The sequence below is a fragment of the Poecilia formosa genome, unplaced genomic scaffold, assembly GCF_000485575.1.
Source record: "Poecilia formosa unplaced genomic scaffold, Poecilia_formosa-5.1.2 Scaffold221, whole genome shotgun sequence".
Classification (NCBI taxonomy): domain Eukaryota; kingdom Metazoa; phylum Chordata; class Actinopteri; order Cyprinodontiformes; family Poeciliidae; genus Poecilia; species Poecilia formosa.
In genome coordinates this window covers 664588-676612 of record NW_006800160.1, presented here as the reverse complement: position 1 = coordinate 676612, position 12025 = coordinate 664588, and the positions used below count along the sequence as shown (strand labels likewise).

General features: G+C 39.9%; 2 protein-coding genes across 4 annotated transcripts in view; both read right to left on the bottom strand.

The window, feature by feature from the left end:
* Positions 1 to 6754, bottom strand: part of LOC103149294 (uncharacterized protein KIAA1211-like) — a 49469-nt gene extending 42715 nt beyond the window's left edge. For 2 of the 3 annotated variants that reach the window (XM_007568372.2, XM_007568374.2), the window contains exon 1: positions 6623 to 6754. In XM_007568372.2, the coding sequence (XP_007568434.1) occupies positions 6623 to 6687 (65 nt within the window). In that variant the 5' untranslated portion in view covers positions 6688 to 6754. The remainder of the gene's footprint in view (positions 1 to 6622) is intronic. The other variant, XM_016679824.1, reaches the window with a different exon arrangement.
* A 4285-nt stretch (positions 6755 to 11039) lies between these two features.
* dcps (decapping enzyme, scavenger) overlaps positions 11040 to 12025 on the bottom strand; it is a 4963-nt gene continuing 3977 nt past the window's right edge. The window contains exon 6 of the mRNA XM_016679827.1: positions 11040 to 11606. Within this exon, the coding sequence (XP_016535313.1) occupies positions 11340 to 11606 (267 nt within the window). The 3' untranslated portion in view covers positions 11040 to 11339. The remainder of the gene's footprint in view (positions 11607 to 12025) is intronic.

Here is a 12025-nt window from a genome sequence, read left to right as displayed (position 1 = left end):
CCTTCTCTCATTACCCACTTTCCGTCAATTAACTATCGAATAAAGGCCACTAGAGCCAAAAAAAAAATAAGTCCGGAACTCAACTTTAGTCAAGTAGAGCCTGTTTAAATATGGTGGGAATGGAGATTATATGTTCATTTTAAAGATTTTGATTTAAAGTTACAAGCAGAGCGGTCAGCAATTAGGAGGCCATTCATCCCAGGCTGTCTGTAATACAACTTTAAACAAGTTTATTTTACTGTATGCTCCGCATAACAAACAAATGAGTCTTTTAAACATTTCAGGTCAGACATACCAAACACAATGTTTCTCTGAGCGACATCGATAATAAACTACGCACAATCCTCCTGCTGTCGCTGATGTTACGTAGTGAATATGCTGAGCGATGACTCGGATGGCTTCTTCCTACTTCACCGTTTGCATTCTGTTTACATTCCTCTAAAGCCTTCATTATGTTTATTCCCCACACATTCCTCCCATCTCTCCCAACAACGCAACATTTTTCCATCACAGTTTATCCGACATAAGGCCAAAGTTTTAACTGCAAGATGCATGAAACTGGAACGCCGTCATCGACCACACATCCACATAATGCAGGTGGAATTTGCTAAATCTCTGTAGCTTACTGTAATTATTGATTATCTGAAAATGTGCATGATCTGTAACAATAATCAGAAAATGCTTTCAATGTGGCACTAGACGTGGTATGATATGTCTGTAACGCTAAACTAATGAAGCTAAGTGCCATTTTTAGCACAATCAAGTAACTATGCTACCTTTAGAAGTTAAGAATATGACTTAAAAGAAATTTGACTCCATAATTTAGCACCTTGAAATTGGGCATCTGTCTCTTTAAGAAGCTTCTGCTCTCTCTGAAACTCAACAGGAAGTCATCACAGCATCACTTATAGGCCTGTCACGATAAATTTGCTGGACGATAAATTGTCCCAGAAGTCACTGCGATAAAAGATAATAATATTATTTTGAGACAGTTTTCAAGAAATGTATTGATGGCGTAATAATGCAAAAGCTCATCCAAAAAGATCAGTAAACTTTAAACTCTAATGAACATATAACACTGTAAGTGGAAGACATTTTAAACATCCAACATAAATAAACAAAACAACAAAAACAACAATGAAAATCAATCAAAAATCAAAGTCTCTGTAAACAAAATTGACCTTTTGTTTACAGTTGTTTAAAAAAAAAAGAAAAAAAAAAAGGAGTCTAGTTGAGACCAAAACACCAGACTGAAGGCTTCTGTCATCCAGGCTTTGGTAGAAAGAACAAAACAGTGCAAATGGAAATCATTGGGCTTGTTTTAACTTGCCAAGCGATTAATTGATCTATTGCTTATTGTAACAGGCCTATAAAGCACCGTGTTTTTATTTCTTGTGCAAACTTCAGACAGGAAACCCAGCCTCTCTCTCCTCCAGTCACTGAATCTCCTGCCCGGTTCCCTCCTACAGAGTAAATCCTTCTCCTCTGTTTTGTGGCTTTTTTCTGCGGATCCCACTCGCTCCATTACAGGCTGCTCCGGGTCCAGGAAGAGGAGGGGAGTCGCTCCGGAGCGCTCTGAATTCCTCCTCACATCTGGAAACCATCTCTCCCCCCCGTCCACTCCGCCCCGCCCTGCTCCTCTAGCACCTCGTTCATTTGCCAATCTCTCTCCTGTCTTCCCTGTTGCCCTTCGCTGTATAATGTAAGTAGCCCTGTAATCATACTCTGCCTCCCCAAAAGCCGGGCGCGCTGGGTGGCGTGTGAGGGGAGAGATGGAACCGCGCACGGAGCGGGCCAACATCTACGCTGCTTTCCCCTCCTTTTTGGATTCCAGCTGAGCTTTATGAGCTGATAAAAAAAAAGAAAAGAAAAAAACCCGAACTCTTCTCTTCACCTCAAACCCGCGCCGTGTGTGTTAAAGCAACAGGAGACCCGCAAGCAATTGATGCAAAGAGTGTGACTGAATTATGACCCGTGAGAGCCTTCAAACCGAGGCTGTAAAGTCTCAGCACACCTTCTAATCTTACGTTTAGCAACAACACTTACCTGTTTTTATATTTACTGTACTTTAGTCTATTTTATTGCCTTTTTTTTGTGAGATAAACACAAAATAGCGTTTAATCACGAACCGAAAGAAAGGAGGCCCAGTCAAAGTCCAAATTAAGAAATTGTGGCAAGACTTGGAAAAACAGTAACAACTGAAACTTTCCAACCCAATCTGATTGAGATTGAGTTATTCTGCGAGAAGAATTTGCACAATTTGTCCAAAATGGAGGCGTGTCGCAGCAGCATCAGCAGCGACATTTGGTCCTGCAAAGCGACAACATTGCAGAATGTATGCTAGCCTACGCAAAAAAAAAACCAAACAAACAATAAAACCATTCAGTTTGTGATTTTAATCTGAAATAATAGAAAAAGTTCAGAGGGTATGAATACTTTTTCAAGACACTGGACATTTTTACTTGAGGTCTCTGGACAATATGCTGAATGAGAATTAGTCCAACCAAAGGCTACGTCTGTGATAAAATAGACAATCAGTCTAAATACTAATGAGCAAAAAAGCAAACTGTGTTTGTCTCAAATTTCAGAATCAATGATGAAACAGCAGACAGAGCCCAACACAGCAGGCAGATTAAAGCCAGTGTTACCTGCTCCAGCGCGATCTCTGCCGGCGCTGTCAGAACTCGTGTCTCAGTTCGACACACAGCCTCATAATCACTTCCTGAACATAAACGTCGGGGTCACAAATTACGACACAATCGCAGTTTACTGACTAACATCGCTTTTTACTCATCTTTCATGCATCACTCGAGAATATTCAAAACGAATGTTTGATGGTTACAAATGTCTGACTCATGAATCACCCAGGAATACAACGGGTTGAGTCTACATCACAGACAACTTGGCAAAAAAAAAAAAAAAAAAACTATATTAAAGTGAATCTAAAGAACTTTGTTACCAGTAACCAAGATTTACAGCCGTTACTTTTAATAAAGCTACAAAAATGGCAACAGCATAATACTAACATTAGTTGAATCCTTGCATATGTCAGCATTGTGTGGACTAAGTCTTTCAACCTTTCAAATAACACCTACAAGATGGGCTAGCATCCATCATCTTTTGTGTGATCAAGTCGCCGTAGAACTAGTTCCAGAAGGTCAACCTCAACATCCCTCTCCGCAGTGACATTTCCAGCTCATCCTGGGTATTCCTAAGTTGTTTCCATGTTAGATGGGAAATATATTCCATCCAGCAAATTCTGGGTCTGCCCCGGGGTCTCCTTTCTGTGGAATGAGCTCAAAAATCTCCCCTCCACAAATGGAGCCAATCTGATCATTTTCTAAGCAAACAGACATACACAAAAACAATTAAGAGAGACTAATTAACCCAACAGCCGTGTTTTCGGACAGCGGGAAGCCAAAGTACCTGGTGACGACCCACGTATGCATGGGGAAAACATGCAAACTATTGTTTCTGTGACCAACCAGCCATAGGATTCAAAGCACAAACAAGACTCAGAAATAATTTCCAACGACAAGAGAAAGAAGCTAAGATATAGGATGGAAATCTGAAGCATTTGCTTGGCTGAAAACAGGACAGCTACACTGAGTTTGTCCGTTGTCATCTTGAAGAGAAAGGCATATGGAGACTTCCAACATAGACGGTCTACATAGCTCTGAAGTCAAAGCTGCACTACGTCTCTTGTTGTCCCACACTGCTCACGTCATTTCTAGAAACTTACATCTTTGAGGGAGATGATCATCGGGGCAGCTTGTTTGAAAGAGACTCTAGTAACTTGAATTCCTCCTTCTTGATGCTCTTCAACCTGAAGAATCCACCTTTGTCCTGGTTGAGATCCACAACCTCAGACATCAAGCCCTGTTGAGAACCACTACAGTACCTGCTGACGGTCTTGGCTTGAAGAACCCAACAGAACCAAAGACGAAACTCTTGAGGTTAGCGAATCAGACACCCTCTTCTGAATAACAATACCCTGAGCGCCTGTCCATGAATACCATAAACACGTAGGAGACAAGGTGTTATGGGGGAATCAAACATTTCCACCACCATCTAAAGCAGCTAAACAGACTTTGAAAATCTTCAAAAAGACATGACACAAGATTTGAGAGATACTCCATTCTTCAGTTGGTCATCTACCCTCTTTCAGGTTGGATTCTACATCGTCTCAAATTGAAACAATGCTGAGCTAATGGTCTGTCTTCCTCTGCCATAAAACCAACAACAGCATGGAAACATAAGAAGCTCTGTTTGGACAGTCATTGGTAAGAGATAACTAGCTTTACAGACCATCAAGGAAGCAGGGACAAGTGAAAGGATGTCTATTATTAAGGAGTTATCACTGAGTCAGTTCCTGACTGAGGCACAGACTGCAGACTCACTGCTGACACATGACCTGACCAGGCCTCTAAGCACCCCTGACCCCACTGAAACCAGTCAAAAGTCATCCCTTCCCAACGACTAACAGTGCATAATTGTTTACCAGCCCGTCCCCGTTACTTACAGCACAAAGAAGCCCAGCAATCACATCGTACATGATGAGGTCATCGGCCATTTTCCCCCAGTCCCACCATCACACAGACAGCGTGACGTTGTCCTGAACCAGCCGGTGTCTCCGCTCGGGATTACAACGGTTCTCACACTGTGAAAGATAACTGTTTAATCTGAACCGTCCTTGACCCGCCTCCAGCAAACACAGAGCTCAAACACACACACGCACACGCGTGCGCGCACAGAGTCATGCTGGAGAGTGAGCGACTGCGTGATCTCACAGGTCTGACATCACAGTACAGCGGTATGAGGCCCAACCACCGAGGATAGACGTGTTCATTCAATTAAACAATCATGTTACAGTTATTAAACATACAATTTATTTATTTAATCATGTAACGGACAAGCAAGGTTTAAAAGAGGAGAAAGTTGGTTAATTTTTCAGTCAAATGTTGACAGAAATATACAGTCATATAAGTGAGAATATCGCTCTGTATGAGTCTTGTTGGTCAGATTAAAAGTAAGTTTTGAAAACAACAACCTTTAAGCAGGTATTAAGCACACTTTTCATTGAGCCAACAGTTTTGTTTTTAAAAATATAGGTTTTCTCATTGTAATATTGTAATTTTAATTTTCATTAGTCGTTATAAGAAGATCATCATGTTTAAGAGGAATTAAAGTGTTCAGAGTCAGACATCAGTTTTTTCCTAATGAATCTATATAATGTGTTTCAGTTGGTGAATGAGTCGCCTAAATAAATAGACTTTTCAATAATATTCTACCTTATGGAATGGGTTTGTATTTCTAAGCTAGCCAAACCTCAAAAGTTGGTAAAAGTGGAGCAGAAAAGAGGAGAGACAGGTTTTCATACCTGACAGTTTTAACCAATTAGTGACATCACATTTTAGAGCAGGTTCATCAAAAATAAGCTTCTTTTTCTACACTTAACAAGCTGAAACCTGTGTTTATATTTGTTCCACACCAACCGGGTTGCATGATGTGTTGCGTTGATTCAGCTCAGCCTTTAATGCACGCTGTATGTTCATGGCTTTAGATATGCTTAGCATTTATGTTTTTAAGATCGTCTAACGCATGTTTTGGTTTTTTACCTGCATGAACACAAGTCGTTTCCTTTTTGCAATACGCCAAAACAAAATCCAGTCCAGCAAAGCTGCCCTCAGGTCAACTAACTCATAAATGGAGTCCACCTGTTTGTAAATTATTCTAAAGATAAAGCTGTGAAGTTTGTCAGAGGACAAATGGCATCATGAAAACTAAGGAATGCAGCAGACAAGAAGCCCGTTTACGTTTTGCCACAACCCGAATCGGGGAGAAGAGGAAGCCTCTTCGCCTACAATGTGTGACGTTCGTGAAACAAGGTGGTGGCTGAATCATCCTGTGGGGCGTTTGTTCTTCAGCGAGGACAGCTGAAGCTCTCAGACCTGATGGGAACATGGAGGGAGCTAAGTGCTGAAAAAGAAAAACCTGCTACAGCTGCCAGAAACTTGAGATACACACCCAAAACAGCGAAAAGCAATTAAAGGAATCTCTGGCACAGATTCTACCCATTAAATGTGACTGAGCCTGAGCTTTTCCTGCAAAGAAACTTGGGCAGAACTTTCATCCTCTACAAATGCAAAAGCAGACACGAGCTAGGCTACGGCGAAACAGCTGGAACTGCAGCAAAATGTGATTTTAAAATCTCCAACTTTCCATTTTCATACACATTTACTTTTTGTTGAGCCGAAACCCTAACAAAAACAAAACCAGTTCGTATTCATAACGAGGTAAAATCCTGAAAAAAGTTCGGTGAGGCATGAGAACTTTTACAAGGTGAAATAATATGAAACATATGGAAATAACTTGCAACATTTCTTAAAAGATTTTTTTTAAATAAGGATCCTACTACATGTTTGAATGTTGCTAAAAGTTTGAGCCAAACAGCAAAAACAAGCGTCTCCCCATCCAACCAGAGTCCACAGACAACAGCAAGATGACAGCGATGGATTTTTATCAAACACATGGATCGATTTATTTCCAATCAACCGTCACCCAGCCAGCCAGCAGTCCGCTCGGTGAACACTAAACGGGGCTGAAAAGCGCGGATACTCACGGTGTGTGGTGAATCTCAAACGGCCTCAGAGTGAAGTCATCCCGCAGAGACTGGAACCAAGACATCAGCGCGGTTAGTGGGCCGATGATTGGATTATTTGGCTCGGTCCTGCGCTGGCGTCCCTCCGCTCCGTGCTGCTGCGTTCAGGGCCGCCCCGGAAATCCCTCAATCTCCGTGTTACTTCGGACATAGAAGTTTCTGTTGTTGTTGTTGTTGTTGTTGAAGGAAACGGGCGTCAGGACTTTTGACGTTAGTTAGCGTGATAGAGAAACACTTTATCGTGAAGGCTGAGTCAGCTAACTTAGAAATAGGCTACTCAAATTTGCTAAGAAAAAAAAACACACAACAAAAATGACAATTTTTGTAGTTTAAAACAGTTTTACTTTTTTTAAACCCTGTCCTTATTTGAGTTTTTTTTTTTTTTTTAAAAAAAAGGTTTTTAATATTTTTAAAGTACTGAGCATGGGGACATTTTTAATCATGTTATATATAACATAAAAATAATATTTATTTTTTTTTTATTGAGTGTAAAGTTTCCTGTCTGGCAAGAAAGCTGACTCAGCTCAATGTGACAAAATCTACTTAGCAGTATAAATAAAGTTGATTGATTTGATTGACTCTTTTTACTTGTTACTTGTGATCAAAATATTAAATGTTAACCATCTTTCCCATCTTTCCAAAGTATATTATAAAGAAACTGTAAAACGCAACAAGTCTGAATTCCTTTTAAGAAACTTGGACGTCACCAAGCAACTTCAAATTGAGTATCTGATGTTTTTCCAGCACATTTGACACATAGTAAAAGTCGCAGTATTAAAATGTTGCACTGTTTACCAGCAATTCTGATGGTTTGTATCTCATCAAGCCAGGGTCACACAGAGTGCTGTTACAGCCTCTAATTATTCACGTAAATGCTTAATGTACAAACATGTAAAATAGAGAGATACACTGCAAAAACACAAAGTCTTACCAAGTATTTTTCTGGTGTAAATATACGCTTGAAATAAGAGAAAACTAAGTTACAAGTCACGACTTAGGAAAAGAGCTTGAATAAAGTCAATAATTTCTGAATATTCATGAAAAAGTCCCAGTTCCATTAGAAGATTATTTCAATCATGTGAAAAATGTCTTGTTAGTGAAATAATCTGCCAGTGGAGACGGTACTTTTTCATCAATATTAATTAGGAAATATTGACTTAAAACAAGCTAACTTGTGAAAAGTAACTTGCAAGTTGATTTTGTCTTACTTCAAATGGACTAAGACAGTTGCGCCACAGCAATTAGCAAACCCCACCTGTTTCCGTGGGCGAGACATCATTTACAGAGCTGTGGCCCAAATTCTGACCTATGACCTTATATGGAAGTTGGACTCAACTTTGCGCAGCCTCAGGTCAACCCTGGTGGTGTTTTACTAAATGACCGATAACCCTAACTCCGTTCTAAACAAGGCTGTCAGAAGAGACGACGAGGAGGAGGAAATTTTTTTTAAAACTCTCATTAGCAACCAGAATTAGTTTTCTATTGTTTATTTGCGTTTCCTCCCCCTCACTCACTCCTCCTCACCTCCATCCCACAGATCAGCAGATATTTGTGCACGATGCGTGGGCTGATGGCCGCTGTGACAATTAATGAGACATCAGTCTAAAGCTTTGGAAGTGTTTTTTTTTTTTCTTTTTCATTAAAGTACAAGAAATAGGGAAGTGGATGCAGAAGGAAGGGCGAGTCATAAGAGAACCACCACTGTAAAACAAATGTACGTCAGTCATTTACCGTCACTTTCCTTATTTAGATTACAACCAGACTATGTATGAAGGGTTAAAAAACATATCTCATAATCATTTTTCCAATAAGTTCTTAAACTGTTTGTTTTGAGAACTTTTTGAGTATAAATGATGAATTTGTGCAACGATTTCATAATGTAAACTGATTAAAAAGACACATACACATTTTTTTTCTGTCTGAAGTTAAATCAGACCAAACATCTCTTGTTTTAACTAGAATTACCATAATTATTTCTATTTGCCAAATGACACAATAATGAGAGAGAGATAGAGAGAGAAGGGAGAGAGAGAGAGAGACAGAATATGTTAGTGATTTCTTTATTAATGTGTTCAAAAAGCTTCATAGGTCAAACCTTTTCCTGCTTTACTCAACAGTCCGAGCTCATTTGAGCGCATCCAGAACAAAATACCTGCGGGGTATGTTTCCTTGGCTCCTTAGTTGCCGTTTTTCCGAGACGGCACGTGAACGCACCTTAAAAACCCAAAGCAGAGAACGCCACCCACCCATCAGACTTTAGATGAGATAAGGGAGCAATGTCCTCTGTAAGCGGTCTAACAACAAACATCTAGGAATGGAATCAGGTCTGAGCAGCAGCAACAAGCCTGCTGGCCTGCTGTGACTCACAGACTCTTTGCTTTTTAAGAGAGGAGGACTAGCAGACATGTTTATAAGAAGTAGACAAAGTATGTCCAGAACTGATCATCTGTGTATTACACATGTCTGGATGTGGATCAGAAAGCTTTTGTTGTCACGACCTTTTAATATTTGCTCTCTGTTCTGAAGAAAAAAACAGAAAACCCCGAACTCAGAGTTTAACGTTTGAGCTGCAATAAAATGGCTCAACACTGACACCTAGTGTTGTTTTCGTCTTTCTTTCAGGACTTCGGTTGAAAAGGTTCGAATATAAAATCACATAAACTTCATCATGTTGCAAACTTTTAAAAAAAAATGTTGCATAGTTTGTATACATTTTGGTAACTTTAGATGTTCTTTAAAGCTGGCTATCCTGCGCTATATAGCTCTGGGATTCCTCATGTCAACCCATTCCTGAACCAAACGTAACACCAGACATGGACTTGTCTGTTCCTCAATGGTTTGGTTCATATTTCAGGTTGAAGCAAATGTTGCATTTCGTTTGGAAGTCAAGGTCAAAGAGGATGGAAAATGATTGGAGAGCCTCAAAACGCAACTTGCTTGAGATCCAGCGACGTTTTCCATGAATAGTGATGGTTTAAGGAGAAGCTGATTTCATTTTCCAGGTGGACTTTATACCCACACAGCCAAACGTACCTGCTTTAATACCCACAGTATCACAGCGCACTGGTGGCCAGCGAACTGAACTCACTGACGTATTGAAGCTTTTCAATAATACTTACATTTTATTGAGTTGGATCTGCACAGATGTTCTAGAAGGTGCTGATAAATCAGCCCCAATTTCCTTCATTTTAGGAGACCTGCAATCTTATTTACCACCAAATGGTCTGAGTGTCTTTGTTGCTACTTTGAGCAACTTTTCAGACAAAAAATAAAATAAAAAAATCTGAATTGGCAGATAGGACTTTGTAAAAATCAGCAATTGGTGAGAAAATTACTATTGGTGCACCCATAACACCAATTCCTCTCACTTTTGTAATTTTAACCTGATTCTGGTCATTTCCAGTCTTTGAATGCTCAGTAACCTCCACCCTGTGAACCCAGAACGAGAAAGCGTAAACAGAATGTTGTTTCTCTGAGGGATTTTGTTTCAGGCCCTTTACATCACACTAAGTCCAAACACCTTCAGCAGAAGCTGGTCATGGATCTCTGTGGCTGTGATGCAACAGTTCTGCACAGTTTGAACCCTCGAGGATTTCCTGCCAATATTCTTTGAAAATCATCTCAAACTCAGTCAGGGTGGATGGGGCAGACAATAGGGAGACACTTTCAGGCTCTGACCAGGTGAGTCTGTTGATTTTCTCCAGATGTAAAGTGTCAAACTGCAGCCAAACAGTTCAAAGATGGTTTCATCATGTCATTCAACTCCCCCAAAGGTCTGAAAATCCTTTCGATGTTTTTCCAAGCCACTGATGTTTCTTTAGCCAGAGCCATTTCCTTAAAGGGGCAGTATTATGTAAAACTGATGTTTTTGAGCTTTACATCATGTTATAGCGTTATTCTCTCATCAAAAACATACATGGAGAGTCGCTTTCAATCTTTCATGCATGTTTGAGATATTCTTTAATCACCATGGCAACCATTCAGCTGTGTATAACACCTAGCTGGACCTAGCTCCGCCTTCAAGGACGAAGCTCCTCCTCAGAACTACAGTTTTCATGCTTCTGAGCTTCCACCTCACAGAGCAGACTCCACTCAGCTCCTTCAGACTAGCCAGAAGCAATTAGCAAACACCTGGTGGATCTGCACATCTACTGAGCTATAAATTTCAAAGTCAAATTTCTTTTAAGCCATATTTCATATATAGAATTTTTATAACATTAAAACATATTTGGTTGTGCTAAAAATAGCACTTTGTGGCAGGGAAACACATAATACTGCTCCTTTAAAACACAGAAACGGCAAAATAAGCAAAAGAAACGGGAGGCAACAGACATTTTCTATTATGTTTATTTTCTTTTAAAACAAACAACAAAAAAACCTAAAATTCAAATAAAATAATTCAAACTTATAAAAGCCTCAGTCTGTTGAAAAGCAAAAGGGAAACTAGTTTCTAAATTCATTTCGGTCTTAGAGAGGTTTCTTAACATTTGAAGGGATAGTTCAGTAGAAAAATACTTTAATTCAGCCAAATAATATGTAAAATGTATTAGAATACACACAAAAAAACTGTAAAAAAAAACAAAAAAACTGTAAAAAAAAACAAAAAAAAAAACAACCTTAGAGGAATCATAAGAAGGTCAATATTTAAACCCATCTGAATTCGAGAGCGTGGACTCAGTTAGAGCCTCCTGGCTTCCTTGAACCGGCCCAGCAGCCCGTCGTCCGCCCTCAGGGGGAACCACAGCGTCCTGGTTCTGTAGTACTGCGGGTCAGTCTGCAGGTTCTGGATGACGTCGGACAGGAGGTGAGCCCGCTCCACGCCGCAGCCCGGCGCGTCATGGCCCAGCTTGGTGAAGTGGACGTGGAGGTGGTAGTAGGAGGGCTGGTAGTGCAGGTAGACTCTCAGCTTGCTGGCTGGAAGGTTGTAGCGCTCCAAGATGGCTGCCTGGACCGCAGATATTACCATCGTTAGCGTCTTAAATTGTTACAAATCTCTTATTTTAATTTTTTTCTCCACTAGGGGGAGCCAAAGAATACTTAATCCTCTAAAACCCACTGTTATGTTACAATATCACTGTTTCAAACTAGGAACGCACCGATTCACTTTTTTCACTCCAGATACAGATATCTGAGGTTTAGTAGTGACAAAAAAAAAATTATATATAAAAAAATGTGTGTGGCCTCCATTGGTTAATAAATTTGATTTCCATTGATGATTTTTGTGTGATTTTGTTGTCAGCACATTCAACTTTGTACAGAACAAAGTATTCAATGAGGATATTTCATTCATTCAGATCTAGGATGTGTTATTTGAGATACACCCTATATTTTTTTGAGCAGTGTGTATATATATATATATATATA